The sequence below is a fragment of the Sinocyclocheilus rhinocerous genome, unplaced genomic scaffold (assembly GCF_001515625.1).
Source record: "Sinocyclocheilus rhinocerous isolate Xijiao unplaced genomic scaffold, SAMN03320098_v1.1 scaffold2448, whole genome shotgun sequence".
NCBI lineage: Eukaryota > Metazoa > Chordata > Actinopteri > Cypriniformes > Cyprinidae > Sinocyclocheilus > Sinocyclocheilus rhinocerous.
Genome location: NW_015627540.1, coordinates 493,257 through 513,288, shown reverse-complemented (window position 1 = coordinate 513,288; position 20,032 = coordinate 493,257). Strand labels below are relative to the sequence as shown.

The 20,032-nt window shown below is 35.2% G+C and overlaps 1 protein-coding gene across 1 annotated transcript; it reads left to right on the top strand.

Annotated features, from left to right (window-relative positions):
- Positions 1-6,053: 6,053 nt before the first annotated feature.
- LOC107730234 (T-cell differentiation antigen CD6-like) lies at positions 6,054-18,610 on the top strand. Its single transcript, XM_016541004.1, has 16 exons — positions 6,054-6,168; positions 8,086-8,154; positions 10,388-10,678; positions 10,779-11,087; positions 13,104-13,163; positions 13,267-13,404; positions 14,004-14,120; positions 14,382-14,525; positions 14,750-14,836; positions 14,942-15,028; positions 15,156-15,242; positions 15,348-15,464; positions 15,549-15,629; positions 17,945-18,052; positions 18,234-18,392; positions 18,476-18,610. The coding sequence occupies exons 1-15, from the start codon at positions 6,117-6,119 to the stop codon at positions 18,353-18,355; spliced, it is 1,869 nt and encodes a 622-aa protein (XP_016396490.1). The 5' UTR covers positions 6,054-6,116; the 3' UTR covers positions 18,356-18,392; positions 18,476-18,610.
- The last annotated feature ends 1,422 nt before the right edge of the window (positions 18,611-20,032 follow it).

Genomic DNA, 20,032 nt, shown 5'->3' with positions numbered 1-20,032 from the left:
TATAGTAAAAACCTGCAAAACAATCAGTCAGGGTGCCCAGAAAGATGTACAGCTTTAGCCTCAGAGGAGCCACTAGGGGCTGGTTGAACGGTTAACTTGTCCAAATGGCCCAGAAATGAACCCCAAACAGCGGAAAATTTTTCAATATAATTAGTTCTCAAGAATCTGAGTCTTTCCATATGAATAACAGAGATCATGTCCATAATCCACATTCGAAAGGAAGGGGGTGAGGGTGACTTCCAGTTCTTAAGCACAAGTCTCTTAGCCACAATCATACCCAGGGTTAGAGACTGCTGTAATGTCCCCGGGAGGCAGGAGGTGCGCTGTGAAAAACCAAAGATAGCAAGTTCTGCATACGGGGGAAGAGGCCTATTGTAAGCCTTGGAGTAGCAGTCAAATATGCTTGACCAAAGCCCAGACAATAAAGGGCAAAACCAGAAAGCATGAGAAGTTGTATCCTCTGCCACCTTGCACCGGTCACACATTGGTGAAGACAAGACTTTTCTCACCTGATTTAACATTTTAAATGAATTTTTTAACACAAAGCTTAATTTATTCATTGCTGTAGGCCTATCCAACTTGGAGAACAACATGGCCGCTAAGGAAGTGCCAACAGCCAGGTTAGTCTCCATTTGTACCCACAGTGGGACGTCAGGGGTCAAATTGCCCGGTGCCCCCTTCACCCAGTACATTAAAGCCCTAATATTGGCTGCCCAATAATAATGCTTAAATACGGGCATACCCAGACCGCCTACAGATTTGGATTTTTGTAGATGCATTTTAGAGATCCTGTGTGTCTTATAGTTCCAAACATAAGACAGGATTATAGAGTCCAGTTCCTTAAAGAAAGCAGAGGTAAGAAAAACAGGGAGATTCTGGCAAAGATATAGGAATCTGGGAAGGGAAACCATTTTTATTGAATTTATAGGCCCAATCATAGACAAAGGTAAAATTTTCCAACTCCCTATATTGCTTTTGAGCTTTGAAAGAAACTCCACAAAATTCAACTTAAACAATAATTTTGAATCTTTGGGGATCGTCAAACCGAGATACACAAAATGATCTCTGACTATTTTAAATGGAATATTCTCCAAACAACCAGGTCTATAAGTATCAGAGAGACTCGAGGCATAAAGTTACTCTTTGACAAATTGATTGTATACCCCGATAATTTCCCAAAAGAAGTAATTAAATCTAAAAGAATGGGAACTGATCTTTCAGAGTTCTGCAAATACAATATCACATCGTCTGCATAGAGACTAATAAGAACTTTCTTGCCTCCCACTTCAAGACCTGTGATACCCGTATGACGCCTTATACTTAAGGCAAGGGGTTCTACCGCAATGGCGAAAAGGGCGGGTGAAAGGGGACACCCCTGTTGCACTGAGCGGTGTAAAGGGAACTCAAGTGACCTGTCTGCGTTAGTTAGAACTGAACACTTTGGTCTGGCATATATTATTTTGACCCATGATATAAATGTCTCGCCAAACCCAAACCTTTGCAGTGATCCAAACATGTAAGGCCACTCAACCTGATCAAAATCTTTCTCCGCGTCCAAGGACAGAATTGCTGCTCCATTAGCTTTCGCCTGCATAGCATATATTGTGTTGAGGAGGCGACGCACATTAAAAAAAGAGAATCTGCCAGGAATAAACCCGGTCTGGTCAGGATGAATGATGGAGGGTAGATGTTTGTTAAGCCGAATAGCCAAAGCTTTAGTAATTACTTTCCTATCAAAGTTCTGAAGCGCAATTGGTCTATAGCTGGCCGGGTCGGTTTCATCTTTGTTTTTCGTTAAAATGAGAGATATATTGGCTTCATACAATGTATTAGGCAGAACGTTATCTTTTTTAGAATTTATTATCATTCTAAGGAGGAGCGGGGCAAGAATATCACAGAATCTTTAAAAAAATTCTGAACTAAATCCATCTGGCCCCGCCGCCTTCCCAGTTGGAAATGACTTAATGGCAGCGACTATCTCCTCCAAAGTGAAATCGGAGTCCAGGTCGGACTTAGCAATGTCTCTAAGTTTAGGTATTTCAAGAGAGTCAAAAAAATTTGTTAAATCAGAATGAGTGGCTGTACTATTGGAAGTATAGAGTTCACTATAAAAATCTTTAAAACGGGCATTAATATCCTTGGGGTCAGTTAACAGTGTGCCATCCTTATACTTAATGCAATAGATTGACCTGGAAGCATGAGCCCCTTTAAGTTGTTGTGCCAAGAGCTTATCAGGCTTATCTCCCATTTCGAAATGCCTCTGCCTCATTCTCAAAAAGAGGTTGTTTATTTGACCACCAAGAATGCAGCTGTATTCATACTTAAGCTTCAGTATCTTATTATAGTCGTCAGATGATTTTGACACCTGATACGCCAATTCAAGAGTAGGAAGAACACTTTGTATCTTTAAAAGTTGTTTCTCTCTTTCTTTCTTGGCAGCAGATTCGTAAGAAATAATATGCCCGCGCATAACCACCTTTAATGTCTCCCAAAGTATAGAATCTGACACCTCCCCATTGTCATTAAACTCCATAAACTCTTTCAACTTGATGGTAATGTGTTCTACGAATTTACTGTCAGTAAGCAGAGATGGATTGAAACGCCAAGAATAAGATCGCTTAGGGAGAGATAGGTCGATGGACATGGTAAGGGGGCTGTGATCGGAGATCAATATGCTGTGGTACCTGGTATCAATAACATGTGAAATTAACTGAGAATCAACCAAAAAATAATCTATTCTACTATAAGCTTTGTGGACATGCGAATAGTACGAATAATCTCTGTCAACAGGGTGCTGAATTCTCCAAATATCCACAAAATTTCTGCAATTAAGCAGGTTATTTAAAACTTGTACTGATGCAATTCCAGGGGGTGGACGAGTGGATAGTCTGTCTAAATAAGGGTCTAAATAACAATTTAAATCTCTCTTTATAGCATGTCCTAGCCCCTTAACATTCCCAAATTTTAGTCCGTTTTACTGGAAGAATCCACTGTATGAAGAATTTTTGGGTATAATATGTTGCAGTTTACTTTATTTTGCTATCCTCACTTACATAAACGAACAACGTCCTGCACCCACTAGTAAAAAATATCAAAAATGATATCTGGTATCTGAATAATTTTTAATTTGACTGTATATGGTGAGCATAAAGCCTTCGATACACAGCTAGACACAAAGGGCAGGAAAAGATAACTTAAAGTATTACTTAGTATGTAATTATGTAAACAAACTAGCCCATAGAAAAAGAAAATTGTCTAGCAAATTAATTTATATATAAATGTAAACATATATGTTTGGGGTTTATTAAATCAACAAATCTATTATTAGTTGTACTTTACAAAGTGGATAGCGTGCCAAACAATCTTATCCACCAAAATGAAATGAAAGAAATCAATACTTTTTTCGGCAAGAATGCAATAAATTGATCAAAAGTGACAGTAATGCCATTAATAATGTTATAAAACATTTCAATTTCAACTAAATGCTGTTCTTTTGAACCTTATATTCACCAAAAGTATTCTAAAAAATTTGATTTTCATCCAAAATCGCATCCAAAAACTGGCAGGAGAAAAACAGATTGTACTATTTGCACAAAGACGGAGAGGACAGTGACTTTAGTGTTGTCCCTGAACAGCTTTGCTGTTAGGCCTGTGTACTGTTAGCATGAAGATTACCTGAGAGGGCCATAATGGTGAGAAAGCCATAACCAGTTGTGTGTTCTATTAGCAGAGATGAGAGAGAGATCTCAGTGCATTTGTGCTGTGGAGATGTAAATCTTTTTTACTCAGCAGTGTTTTGGCCAGCAAATCACCTTTCCTCTGGCTGACAATGCAGCCACAGCAGTCTACCTGAAATCCCATACCAACATGAAACAGATGTTGAAATATACACACAAATTTAAAGAAGATAAATAATGGCTGGTGGATACTACTCCTATTTTCACATCTCAGCTGTATTTCAAGATAATCAGACTAGAGCTTCCCCTTGTGGTTGTGCACAGAAATGCTGCTAGCTAAATAGAACTAAAGAGCAGGTGAACTAGGTTTTTACATTTTATCCTACATATGCTCACTGACTTACTGGCAGTCAAGAGAATATCCTTGGTTGGCTCTGGTTCCTCTTTCTATTTGCACAAAGACGGAGAGGACAGTGACTTTAGTGTTGTCCCTGAACAGCTTTGCTGTTAGGCCTGTGTACTGTTAGCATGAAGATTACCTGAGAGGGCCATAATGGTGAGAAAGCCATAACCAGTTGTGTGTTCTATTAGCAGAGATGAGAGAGAGATCTCAGTGCATTTGTGCTGTGGAGATGTAAATCTTTTTTACTCAGCAGTGTTTTGGCCAGCAAATCACCTTTCCTCTGGCTGACAATGCAGCCACAGCAGTCTACCTGAAATCCCATACCAACATGAAACAGATGTTGAAATATACACACAAATTTAAAGAAGATAAATAATGGCTGGTGGATACTACTCCTATTTTCACATCTCAGCTGTATTTCAAGATAATCAGACTAGAGCTTCCCCTTGTGGTTGTGCACAGAAATGCTGCTAGCTAAAGAGCAGGTGAACTAGGTTTTTACATTTCATCCTACATATGCTCACTGACTTACTGGCAGTCAAGAGAATATCCTTGGTTGGCTCTGGTTCCTCTTTCAATGAAATTTATTTTCATGACTTCACATGAAGTCGCCCTTGTTAAGTTAAGGTATAATCTTCACCCTTCGTGCGGTCAAACGTGGGTAACCGACTCAGGTCTTTAACCACTAGTTCATTCTGTGGGTAGAAACTGCATTATATCTGCAACGTTTGAGTGAGTCTCAGTTTGAGTAATCCCCAAAAATATGGTTAGATCACCACACTGGTCCACATGAAAGAAAGCTGAAGTTATTCTATATTGTCATTTCGACAGTCGATATAAAGCATTTGCTATAGTTTTCCAGTGCTAAGTTATTATATTCTTAACAGTGGCTCTAAACTGGTTTTACATTGGAAAGTTGGAAGTTGGAAAAGTGAAGACTCAACACAATACTGTGGTCAAGCATAGGACCAACAATATGCAAAATAAGAGTGGATGAATAGAAAAATTCAACAAAAAAATTGTTTCATGCTCCTGGCAGCCAATAATTTACCACAAAACACATTGCAGTTGGCACAAACATGGTTATTTTCAATGCAAGTGAACCCATATTTAATGTAGTCTTGGTCATATTTTCTTTTCATCTTGCACTGTTTTATTCTTGGATTTTAAAGATGAAGGTATGTTACGCAACTTGTCCATGTTGGTATCTCTGCATAATTTGGCTGGCGTGTGCCAAATTTACATTTGGACATTGGACACATGGCATTTGAAGTTGACAACGAAAGATATGGGAAGCCTTTTCTCCTCCATTTTAAAAGCCTGTTTATTTTGCTAGATGGATTTTATTATTTGCATTTGGCTTTTTTTCCCTGCTCCCATATCAGAAAAAAACAACAACAACAACATTTTTGGGCCATACCCACCAGTTTCTCTATAATGCTGTAGAAATTCAAGGTAATATTGCTTTGGGTGTAACTGAAGTTCTGGGCAGTGGGAGCGAGTGTAGAAATCTTCTTTGACGTCTTAAACTTGTAATTTAGGCTAGAAGATAATAACAGACAATTTATCAGACAGCTGTATTCATTGTCCCTTCAATTCATTAATTGCATGCCAGGCCAATGATGAATGATGAATTGGGCTTCATGATGAATTCTTCATCGATTCTGCCTAGCTTGGGCATTTTGTGTAACTACTCAAAGAAACTCAATAAAAGTCTATAATGAACTGGAGAGAAATGAAAATGGTTGCAAAACTATTGCCAGAATCGAAACGACTCCATTAGCCACTAAAAACATATTTCAGAACAGTCCAAAATGAAGTGAAATATGAAGTGAAACTTGACCTGTAACGGTAGCAAAATAGGGTGTGCGTTTGTGGTAGGGAGTGCATTTGTGAGGCATGATGCTCAAATTCGCCCCGTAGTGGAAACCACATGCAGCAACTGCACAAACACCAAAAACTGAAGGTGCAGGGCCACGTTTTTCTCCGTCAGGGACGAACAGAAAGCTTTGGCTGTTAGGCTGACTGACTGAGAGATGCTTCTTCTGCTGCTGCGTGTTGTTCTCCAGGCTTTGTCCTTGTCTCAAGGTAAAATAGTTCTGGTGTATGGTTTGTGTAGGCAGACTGGGTCTTTCATCTAGAGAGCTTGAGTTCAACTGCGATTATATAATATTCAATATTCTGGCAAAAAAACACATTCTAATATTTAATAAAGGATCTAGTGGTTTCTCTATTAAGTCGATGATACTTGAGCAGAGAGGCTGTAGAATTCTCAAAGGGTATTGCACAATCCGTCTAAATAGCTCTTGAGAGACAATCACTATCATAGATGGAAAATCAAATGTGCACTTTCAACAAAAGACTTGGTGTAAGACATGCTTTGTGGTTGAAATGCCTCGGTTCATTACGTTGCTTTTGTAAAGTGCTGTTGGAACAAAGTGCAACCAGAGATTCGTTTATGCACTTCAGTGCACTATGAAACACTGGTAACTAATAAGCTGAACTTCACAGGAGATTGAATGAAGAAAGATGACTTCATTTGTAAGTCAAATGCATATGATGGCTAAAAATAAAGAACAACATCTTCATCTTATTGCTGAATTTTCCTAATAGCCATTTTTAGACTATATGGAGTTAATTTAGATTGTGTAAAACAAGCTACGGATTTTATAAACATGACAATGTGGCATTTACAAGGCTCGACATTTGTAGAAAAGTGTTTCAATAATACAATAACGGAAATGCTATATTTTGTTCTGCTATAAAGAATGCATGGATCTTGACAGACATAGAATGTACACTGCAAATAGTATTTTGATGAATAAGACTGTACATATGCCTGGTCTGTATAAAATAACTGTTAATCTGAGGAAGATTACATAATGCAAATAATCTTAAAAGACAATTCTTGCAAATTTGTTTTTTGTTTTGATCTTAATTAGTGATCTCCTTTTGTAATACAACAAATTCATTGTTATAGAGAATATGAAAATATTAATTATAAAACTAAAAACTTCATTTGTGTATGCCATTTTATATGTTTCATTCTCAGAATTCTCAGAAATGGCATGAATTATTAGAATGTTGTAAGGTTACGCTGAATTTTATGTAAGCAATTTACATTTTTTAAATTTAAATGTATTTGGCTCATATAATGTATAATGTATAACGTATAATGCATAGCGATATTATCTGTTATACATTTATTTCATTCTGTGAGTAATTTTTTTCCCCCAAAATTATGTACCAAAGCAGACATAGACATCATGCCATTTTTGTAAGAAAAATGAATATTTTTAGATTCTCTGAGAATGTCTAAAGAGAGTGGGAACATAATGGGTATTCACAAATGCAATTATAATTTTTCTGAATGAATTTTATACTGTGCCTTTTTTAGAGTACGCTTTATTGGCCAAGCCGAGTGTCAGCTCTGAGTGAGGCAGATGGAGAAACTAATTTAGAGGACCACGCTGTATTGAAATACAAGATCAGCAGCCCTTTTATCTACAGTAGTTTGCGTTAACAGCAGGTTTTCAAGAAATAGTCCTATAGGTATAAATAACTACAACTTTGCTATATGTTATTATTAGAAATATTTCATCTTGCGGTCTCATTCATCATGTATAAAACTTTTAATTAAGATTTATCTACGTTCTCTTTACACTACAAGCCATTCAAACCTATTCCATGTTGTAAATGTTCTTGTTTTGACAAAGTCTTCAAAGGCAAGTCTTTGAATGTGAATTCAATGCAAATTTACTTTATAACCTGACACGAGCATTACCGAAGTTTTGCGGAACACCATTTTTTGTTGTTGTTTTGTTAAGACAGCTCTTTTTATGAATCTTGTTCAACAGTCTCATTGCTATTGTCTTTGATAAATATCGTCTTCGCAGACAGTGAAGACTGATCGCAAATTGGAAGACTGTTTATTTAAGCACTTTGTTCTACTTTTACGCTTTATACTGAAATGACAGTTCATGATGTTCATCTTTTCATCTTCAGGGCTCAATGTTACAGATGAGCGACCTTCCAAGAGTGTGAAAAAGCATGCTGATCATTCAGACAAACAGAGTGAGTTGAATGATTACTGCTACTCATGTCTTCCTTTGAGAGTGTCTTGTCTATATCTGCATCTTGTCTACATGAGTGTTATCGATGGGTGCCGTTAGCAGCAATCTCACGACAATCAAAAAAAAAAAGCTAGCTTATTTAAAAGAGGCCTGCAAAATCAAGCAGTTAAATAAGATGTTGAACAATATGCATGAGAACTGTGTTTGAGGTAGGCCTGCTGAGAGTAACCTCCTATCATCAAACTGAACAGAGAAAAGACATCAGCAAGACCATCGCAGGATTGCACAGAACTGAGAGAGCAATCTACCACCCCAGAGACAACCGCTTCATTTTATTGCACGCTAGAGTTCATTTTAAAATTATTAATCACTGTGGGAACTAATGATGTAAATGCTGTACGCAATCACACAGGCATCATACATGAAGAAGATAAAGAAAAGCTGGAGTCGAAAGGAAAAGTCCTTGCACTCATTTGGGAGAGTCCCAACCGTATCCGACAATTAAGCACAACGTCATAATTTTGAATGCATGTAATTACTGAATCATTTAAATGGCCAAAAACATAATTTTATATAAAAATATTTAACACAATTTTGAGCCTTTCTGCAGCGGTACAGGAAGATGCTTAAATAATCTCCATTTTCCGAATTTGTATAAATATTGCTGTGTTCATGGCATTCATCAACCCTGTTATTCAAGTAAAAAAAGATCAAACTGATATTTTTCTTCATCTTATTGAAAATGTAAACATTTGCTTCCAAACTAGCAAGCCCTTTTGAGTGATTTTTTTTCATATTTATTACACATATTTCACTTTGATGCTTATTAAATGTTTAGCGTTAGAATGAAATGACACAAATCGGAGTTTAATCTGTATAAACTTCCCAGATTGTTAACAGGGCTGTAAAAAAAAATATATATTAATATGATAAATCGGTGTTTAATCAGTATAAACTTCCCAGATTGTTAACAGGGCTGTAAAAAAAATTATAATATTAATATGATAAATCAGGGTTTAATCTGTATAAACTTCCCAGATTGTTAACAGGGTTGTAAAAAAAATGGTATAATATCAATATTCTATTTAATATGATATTTTCTGCAGATTAAGCACCTTCTTCCACCAACCGTGTGTTGGGGGAAAAAAACAACAAGACTTTGTTTTTAAGTTTCATGCTGTGTTATATATCGTGTTTCCATACTTCTTCACCAACTACACTATCATTCAAATGTTTGGGGTCTGTAAAATCTTTTTATGTTTTTGAAAGAGGTATTTTATGCTCAACATAAAACAGAGTACAAAACATTAATATTGTGGAATTACAATTGAAAAGAAATGCTTTCTGTTTTTAATATGTTATAAAATGTGATTTACTGCTGTGATGATCTGTCACGTGATCTTTTAGAAATCAATCTAACATGCTGATTTTGTGCTTAAGAAACATTTCTTACTATTGTCAATGTTGAAAACAGTTTGTGGAAACCTTGGTACATTTTTTTCAGGATTATTTGATGAATAGAAAGCTCAAAAGAACAGCATTTATTTGGAACTTTTTTGTAACAATTTTAAAGACTTTACTGTCCCTTTTGATCAATTTAATGCATCCTTAGTGAATTAAAATATTCATTTCTTTCAAAAAAAAAAAAAGAATGGTAGTGTTTTTCACCACCACAGTGGAACATCAGACCAGTGACCTCTGACCCTGTTGAGAAGTCACCCCAAAGCAAGACCTTCAGAGTGAGTCACAATTCCACAGATGATATACAGACACGATCTGCATCCTGTAGTCATAAATCAGGAGAGCTTCATGAGCTCAAACCACACTGCGGAGGCAATGTCATAAACTTTCTAAAAAAGAAGTTCTTTCCCTGGTGTCCTCCATGCTACAATATGACATTTCCACAGGAAGTGACTCACGGGATGTGGCTGTGTTGCAGTGTACTGCTACAACGTTTTGCAACACAAAACAATGCCCCACGGTTTAGATATACACTTTGCTGTTTGGGTCTAAATAGAAGTCTTTTGTCTGATGTTCTAGAAATACACACTGAGAACAGAATCAACACTCAGATAAGATCAGTGTCAGGATGCAATGTTGGAAAATGTTCTGACTCAACGCAGCATGCTGTAAAGATAAAAAAGTTAATACATTCATGAGAATGATAGAAACAGTTAAGGTAGATGATTCAATGAAATCATTTAATGACTTATTTTTTTGTCTTTCTGAACTAGTTGAGCTCTCCACACTAAGTTTGTCTGAAGGCTGCTTTGGTGTGCCTAGGGCTCTTTACAAGAACACTACAGTCGATGTGACCCTCAACCTTTTGGATGCTGAGGAAAAGAAAGAGCTTGCTCTCCAAATCTGTGAACGTTTAAGTTGTGGCCGTGTTTTCGAGCACGGCGCGACTGCAACAGTGCACAATGGCACTTGTCTTGCAGACTGCATCCTGAGAGACTCAAAACTGCACGACTGCACTACAGCCGCAAAAGTCGATTGCATGAATGCAACTGAAGTAATTTGCGGTGAGTCATCTGAGATCTTCTCAGAGATCTTTTGATAAGTGTTCTACTTTTGTTTCATTGCTGTAATTGTGCTTTGTCTGGGCTGACCATTGTCTTCCAGAGCACCGTGCTGTCCGATTGTTTGGAGGACGTGATCACTGTTCTGGTCGGGTGGAGCTGCTGCATTCTGGGAATTGGGGAACAGTGTGTGATGATGATTTTGACATCAATAGTGGACATGTAGTTTGTACCCAGCTGAGATGTGGAAGTGCGATAAGATTGGACTTTTTTGGGCCTGGAACAGGTCCCATCCACATCAGCCAAATGAAATGCAATGGCTCTGAGAGCAGCTTATGGGAGTGCAGCTCAATCAACACCACTGCCAGCAACTATTGTGGACATAAGGAAGATGCTGGCGTTGTGTGTTCAGGTACTATACACATTCTGATTCTGTACACTTTACTGGCAAGTGCTAAATAACGTAAAACTCCACTCTTTTCTACACAAAGGTGAATTGCAGTTTGGCATATGCCATATTTCAGAGTATTTTTTTTCACAGTATTTTCAATTGCAAAATATATAGAGTGGGTAATTTTTACTCGTCAGGAATTGATTGGATAGTAAAAGTGGACATTATATACCTGATTGGAGAATGCAAGTTTGTTTAAACAATATTAAATAGCTTTTGGCAATTGCTTGATATTATCTAAGCATCCACTAGTGCTGTCAAACGATTAATCACATCCAAAATACAAGTTTTTGTTTACACAATATACAGTGGGTACGGAAAGTATTCAGACCCCCTTAAATTTTTCACTCTTTGTTATATTGCAGCCATTTGCTAAAATCATTTAAGTTAATTTTTTTTCCTCATTAATCACTGTATGTGTGTGTACTGTGTATATTTATTATGTATATATATAAATGCACACATACAGTATATATTTCTAAAATATTTACATGTATATATTTATATTCATATAATTTATATTATATATAAATATATTTTAAATATAAACATAACTTATTTTTCTTAAATATATACATGCATGTGTGTGTATTTATATATACATAATAAATATACACAGCACACACACACACACATATATTATGTAAACAAAAACTTTTATTTTGGATGCGATTAATCACGATTAATCCTTTGACAGCACTAAAAATTACAAAGACAATTTTAGGAGCACTTTATTTTACAGTGTCCTTGTTATTTATTATAATAATAACAACGGTAAATTCTGCATAATTATATGCAACTAAGCCTAATCCAAACCTAATCCTATAGTAAGTATGTATAAGTATGTTCAGGGGTGCACATAAGATTTTCAGTCTGGTTCTCATAAGATCACCTGGAAATTTGGTTTGGTAATCACACTGCACATAGTGTGACTCATTAAATAAAATAAAAATATAATTATTAATAATAGTGATAATAGTATTAATGTACTTTTTGTATTTTAGTAAAATAATAAATAGAGTATGATGATATGATATGACTATTATTATATTTTAAAATAAAACCTGGGTGTTAAATAAAAATACAATGCTAGTATTTACATTTTTTATTTTTTATTTTTTTTAAATAAGCAAGCTTTTAATTTGGCGGGTTGCGGTGTTGGTTTTAGCGCTGCCGAGTGAAGCGCATAAATGTCAGTTTTGCATTTTGATGTGAAAACTGCAGCACATAGCCTAGATTTATGCTTTATGTTTGAATGAAAATCTAATTCAGTATTACAGTTAGTCGATCTAAAAGGGTGATTGTGCATTAAGAGCTGTCAATCATGTTGGTACGCAAGTGAGTAACGTTAGTCTTAATTTATTTACAGCGTATTTTTTATTTTTGTTGCGCATGAGCACCTGTGTGCACCACTAATGTGCACCCGAATATGGTAATGTTAGCAATGTGGTTAATTAACATTACTCATAATTATACGGTTACAAGGACACCTTAAAATTAAGTGTAATCCATTTTTGTTTGGAAAAACATACACTGTTGAATCGTTCAGTACAGGACATGTAGTATGACGGTAAATTGGGCCAGTATGAACTTAAGTGTTGATTTGAGCATTATAACATTTGATTTGTAGACACCAACTTTTTGTGCCAAAAGGATTACTTGGCAACCAAATTTCCTGTGTGTACCTGAGGTCGGTAGTACGTGACCTCTTGAGGTGGAACATTACCATAATTTCACTGAAATGCGGGTCAGAATTAACTTTTTAGGGTGGTGGGAGAGAATTTCCATGTCAGTTGGTCTAAAAAAATAAGACAAAAGTAGGGCAGGCTTACAACAGTATTTCAGTAATGTCAAAACACACATATATAAGCTTTAGCTTTGCTAGTGTCTTGTTGTGAAATCCAGACTGACAGGTTTTGGTAATTTGTACTCCTTTGAATCCTTTGTATCCAAATGGATTAATTGTCTTTCATACAGAAAGTGTTGAGGTCATACCCACAAGCGGCACAACCATGAACTTGACAACTCTGGTGACGGGTGATGCTTTAGTTCCTTCAGTTTAAAAAGAAATATAAATGATTAAAAACAGTGACATAATCTGCATGATTTCTGTTAATATAAACCTCTCTGTCTATTTTAGTGTCAACTGCAATGGCATCTGCACAAAGCAGCAGTGGTGTTTCAGCAGCAGCGATTGGCTGCGTCATCTTATCTATTGCTCTGCTTATGGTTATTGTTTTAAACGCTGCTGCCTATGCGCATTTCAAAAGAGCAAAGGGCAAGTATAAGCATGTTTTACATGTAAAAGCACTACTCACTCATATCTTCTGAAGCAGTGGAAACAGTGGCATCGGAATGTTGCAATAGGGTTAGAAACTAAATACTATCCACTGTACTAAAATAACTGGCTATGAAAATACAGTGGCACCAAAAAATATTCAAACCATTTTAGACCCTTTACTCACATAAAAAAGTGGCATCTGAAAATAAATAACACACGTTTTCTTAGAACTAAATAAAATGGAACTGAGCATGTAGAGCTGAGCTACTACAACAAACAGACTTGTAGTTATTTTTATCATTGTCTAACTCTGAGAGCATCTATGCATACGAATACAACACTGTTGTTTTAATACTGTATTATGATCTTCAAAGGAATTCACTGACTTCTTGGCCAATTTCTGTGTGCATTCAGTGTATTCCATTCAAATAACGGGAAATTCTTTTTTTATAGAACATGAAGAGTGTCAAACCTTTTGTGAACTATTAACTCATTCTTTTAATTTTAGTTAATAGGACAATACAAAAGCTTAAGGCAACGGCTTAGTGCTGCATGGGGAAGTTTAAGCCATTTGTTTTTATCCTCTTTGCCAACAGAATGTGTGATTCACCAACAACACAGTAATTCTCACACAAGCCTGGAGAACCAGTTCAATGCACAGATAGGAATCTACAACACACAATCTGTCCACACTGCTGGGGGTTATCAGTATGGTTTGTATTGCTATTGTTTTTATTTTCTATGTCCTCACTGATTATTTATTTTTAGTAGCATTTATTAATGTTATTATTATGAATATGAAATAATACTATAATTATACTACATTATTTTTTTATTTCTAATTAACTGGCTCTGCAATTATAATATACATAAAATGCTAAAAAAGTATGTCTTGTCTAACTTTAGTGATGATCTGTTTTGTCATTTCTGTAATGGTCAAACTTTTACATTTTGCAATGTTTTTCACTCCTCAGAAAATCTTGGCCTGAGAATGAGCTCAAACTGCAGATTTAGCAAGAGAACAAATCGACCCACTCACAACTCTGACAGCTCCACTGATTCAGACTATGAACATCACAACAGCAGTCGACTGCAAAGATTGCATCTAAACTCATCAAGTATGCTGGTTATCATGCTTTTTATGGCCATTTTACAGTTTTATATGTTAGCATAGAGACATTGCCCTACCCCTCTTATATGGTATTAATTTGATTTGTGCAGGTCTTAAAAAGTATTACATTTGAGCTTTAAAATCCTGCAGGTACCCTGCAACTTTAAGGTTAAACAGTATCTTGTAGTAGGGAAATAAATTTCAGATTTATGAATTCTCTTTTGTCTTTAGTGGTGGATGTGAATGATTCAAGCAGTACATCTTCTGGCGAGTGCTATCAAAACACAGAGATTGACACGGACAACAATTTCATGTCACGTATGTAAAAATAAATCATACATTGGGTAAATTTAATTCATTTAATCCAGAGAGAACATGTTTAGGTGTATCCACTGATATTTCATCTTTTTTCCCTTAATGAAGGTGAGGAAAGACCATCATTGCATGAAAAGTCACCATTTGCACCCCTGTCTTACGGTGACCATCACTTATCAAACCCTGACAGTCGAGGTGAAGCTCTGATTTAAAACTCTTGATGAGGTCCCAGATTGTAAAAACTTCTTCCACCTTTAAAGTTAAACAGTATCTTGTAGTAGGGAAATACATTTCAGATTTATGAATTGTCTTTTAACTTCAGCGGTGGATGTGAATGATTCAGACAGTACATCTTCTGGTGAGTGCTATCAAAACACAGAGATCGACATGGACAACAGTATCCAGTATGGTAGGTTCACATAAATCATTTAATATTGAGGCTTGAAGGATATTTTCACTGAGCATTCTGAGGATTCATTCTGTCAGGTAAATCGCATGTATCTGTTTTCTCTAGAAGACGAGGAAAGCCCATCACTTCCTGAGAAGTCACTACAGACACCCCACAGCACTCAGATGACAGGAAACACTGCTGGTTACAGCGGCTCTCGTGTACCTGTCACCCACAGTCAAGGTAACTATTTGATTGAACAATGTTACAATATTGACAACCGTGTATTTTGATAGGGATATGTGTGAATGCTTTTGTGCTTGGCAGATGGGAATGATTCAGACAGTACTTCATCAGAAGAGTGTTATCAGAACACAGAGATTGATGAAAACGCCTTTCACCATTATGGTATGAATGAAACATACAGTATATATACATTTAGTCATTTAGCAGACGCTTTTATCCAAAGTGACTTACAAATGAGGACAACGGAAGCAATCAAAATCAACAAAAGAGCAATGATACGCAAGTGCTATAACAAGTCTCAGTTAGCTTAACGCAGTACACGTAGCAAGTTTTTTTTATTTATTATATAATATATAAAAAGAAAACAGATAGAATAGAAAAAGAATAGAGCAAGCTAGTGTGAGGCCTTTTTTGCTTTTGTTAATTATATAATAAATACAAGAAAAGGAATAGATAGAACAGAAAAAGAATAGAGAAGCTAGTTTTAGTTTTTTTTTAAAGAAAACAAGCAGTTAATAAATTAATAGAGTGCAAGTCTACAGTATATAGTATACAGTACAGCATATAAAAGTAGTATGTACATTATACAGTACAGTATATAAAAGCCATTTTATGTTTTATAAGACCACAAGTACATTTTTCTAATTTAATGCAAATATTTCATTATAATTATATCACCAGCAGAACAATTTGAGAAGTTTAATGGAAAAATTCAAAGTTTGATTAGTTAATGGTGCAGAATCTTTAATAAAACTTATTCATTTTGTTGTAACATTTCTTTGTTTTAAATGCATTTTTCAATATTTCCAGGTTTAAATTACACTACTGCACCACTAAAGTTTGGGTTCAGCAAGACTTTTTAAATTAAATTAAAAAAAAAAAATTTTCCTCCCAATTATGTCATAATAATGAGATGTTATGCCGTTTTAATTACATTTTTCTAATAATAACAAGATGTTGTCTTTAAAGGGGTCATATGATGCGATTTCAATTTTTCCTTTCTCTTTGGAGTGTTACAAGCTCTTGGTGCATAAAGAAGATCTGTAAATTTGCAAAGACTAAAGTCTCAAATCCAAAGAGATATTCTTTATAAAAGTTGACTTGTCCACACCCTCCTAAAACGCCTCGTTTAAACACGCCCCCACATGTCTACGTCGCTATGTGGGAAGATTTGCATAACGCCGCCCAAATGTTCAAGCAAAGAAAGGCGTAACTTTTATTCTCGCTGTAAGTATTGTTGCAGCCGCCATGTCGTGAAGACTAGAAGCCCTATGACTACAACTACCATCATTTGAATTGTCATAAAATTATGAAATTATCGTACATTATGGGATTTTTTTCATTATTGATCGTACATGGTACAGAGGTCAAAATGATCGTACAAATACGATAATTATCGTACATCTGGCAACACTGGCCGGGAGACACAGCATCACAGTATGTTAAGGTGTGTAACATTTCCGTCACACGCTTGAGGAATTCGGCCAATCACAACGCACTGGATAGCTGGCCAATCACAGCACACCTCGCTTTTCAGACCACATAATGTTCTTTTTAGCAACGTCATATGACCCCTTTAAAACAACATAATTACCTCGTTAAAACCATTTTTTGTTTTGTAATAACCACATGTCAGTGGCTTAATTTTATTATTATTTCATTTTGTTTAAGAAACAGAAAAACAAAAATCTCTCTCTCTCTCTATATATATATATACATATATGTATGTGTGTGTGTATATGTATATATATATATATATATATATGATGAAAAGATGTCGTTTAAACAACATCTTTATTACAACATAATTGAGTGGAAAAAAATAATAGTATATGGCAGCAATGCATTACCATAAATTTTATTATGCAGCAATGCTGCAATTTATTTATTGCGACAGTAAAAACTCACCCCTTTAAAACAACATAATTACCTCGTTAAAACCATTTTTTGTTTTGTAATAACCACATGTCAGTGGCTTAATTTTATTATTATTTCATTTTGTTTAAGAAACAGAAAAACAAAAATCTCTCTCTCTCTATATATATATATATATACATATATGTATGTGTGTGTGTATGTATATGTATATATATATATATATATATGATGAAAAGATGTCGTTTAAACAACATAGCTCTTTATTACAACATAATTGAGTGGAAAAAAATAATAGTATATGGCAGCAATGCATTACCATAAATTTTATTATGCAGCAATGCTGCAATTTATTTATTGCGACAGTAAAAACATTATGGTACAAAATATTTGTTTAAAATAAATGCTGAAAAAATATGCATTGTTTTCCAAAAATGCAGCAAATTAGCAATGATTTCTGGAGGATCATGTAAACTAAATTTTAAAATGTATTAAAATAAAGTTTTTTTTAAATTGAAATATTTCACAATATTACTGTTCTAATTGTATTGTTAGAAATATCTAAAAACGTAACTAAAATTTGTGTCTCTTGTTTTTGGAAGGTGAGGAAAGCCCATCACTTCATGAGATGTCTTTTCAGAATCCCCACATTGCACAGATGACAGAAAGTACTGATGGTTACGGGGACCATAGAAACAGTACCAGTCAAGGTACCTCTTGTACTTAACCATGTGACAGTACTTCTCAGCTCAGAGCTTCCTTTCTGAAATCCCCCAACTCCTTTGAACCTGGATCTTTTGTACAGCAAACCTGAACCTTAAAGCAAGCAATATTAGTTTACAAGTAAAACACAAAATAATTTTTTGTTTTTTGTTTTGTTTTAAATTTTAGAAACCGATAACAGCAGCACAGCATCAGAGGCATCGTATGTTAATGTACCACCTAAAAAAGAGAGGGATGACCATTCTGCTGCATCTTCAGAGAGCGACTATGATGAAGCTGGAACCTGGTGAAATCAACATGACAACTGCAAGAGATTTTTCCGAGCAGGTAAAACCTTCAAAAACACAAATTATTCTTTTAATTCTTGATTCTGTTTATTCTGTGTACAATGATGTGCATTTATTATTTTGGACAGACGATTCACAACATCACGTCCCTGAAAACCATTGAATGTAACACAGACGGGCCCTTGCAATACCTGAGTGTTTCTTAAGGAATATTCGGGAAGAACAGAAAAAAAAACTACATGGTCTATTTTATGATAAACATTAAACTATAAACAATCATTCTATTATTAACATTCAATCTAATTCTTTTTAAATTTCCAACTGTGCAAAATATCTAAAAATTTGCATGTGTATTTAGAGTATTTGTATGTTAAAGCCTTTCATTATTCAAAATAATAGAGTCTACATAATATAAACCAGCCACAGTGCTTCATCATTCTAAGGGAGAATGTAGCGTCGTCAAAGAGACTCACAATTACTTCACACAAAAAACTAAAACTCAGAAGAAAACGACTTATTTTTGTTATCCAGTCCCACAAACTGCACAAAGCAAATTTTGAAAATGGCCAGCATTCTCTTTTGTGAGGAGGAGAGCATGCAACACTTGCTGGTGGACACAGATAAGATTTCAGAGGAGAACTGTTGCAGACTCGTGCTCATACTTTGTGTTTGCCACAAACCCACTTTAGCTGCTGTTGTTCCCTCAGGTCAGAGCGCGACACGGCTGAGTGCCAGCTACACTGACAGGCGTACGCACGCCCATCCTTTTTCCTTCTCAGTTTGGCTTTTAGTTTGTGATGGTCCTGCATGTTATTCCTAAAGCAGGGGACAGAAGAGAAGCTTTGTAAGGATTTGAATATATTTCTGTACTTGTAGTTGACAGATGTCCAATTTAACCTGGAGCGATCCATCGCACAGTTGACTCACTGCTTTAGTTTATCGACTGAACTTTATCACCAACTGCAAACCTCATTTTTTCAGTATTTACAACCCATTTATAGAACAAATTGCAAAAACTATTATCTTGTGTGTGGGTCTGCTTCTTTCAAAATGACAACTGGATGTTGTCAATGAGCAAACGTATAAGAAAGTTATAAAATCCTCATTTATATAAAGGACTCATTTCACCCTAGCAACAACAATGATAATAATAATAATATGATATTGTAATCTATTATATAAAATATAATAATATAAATGAAAATAATTGTAAAAAATATTGTTTATATTTTGCACTGAAGATGGAAGGCTTTTTTTAAAATTTAGATTTAATTTAGAATTTCTTCCACAATAAAAAGCACATTTCTGCCCTATTTTAAGGACCAAATAGAAAGCTTTTTTTTTTCCCATTTGTTTTTTGTAAACAAGCCTGGATTTTAATACAAGAGCAATTAGAATGGAACCCAATGCACATAATAAAGCTGTAAGGTCTTGTGGTCCCATTTCACCCAAGTATCCTAAAAATAATAATAATATATGAAAATTATAAGTAACAATAATAAAACAAATATTGTTTATATTTTGCACAAAAAATGGAAGCCTATTATAAGGACCATTTTATTTACATTTGTAGGATTTATTATATATATTTTTTTTACCACAACAAATCTGAATCTGAAATGCAAGCACCAATCATTTGAAGACCTAATGATCACATGGTTCAAAACAGTATTACAGAGT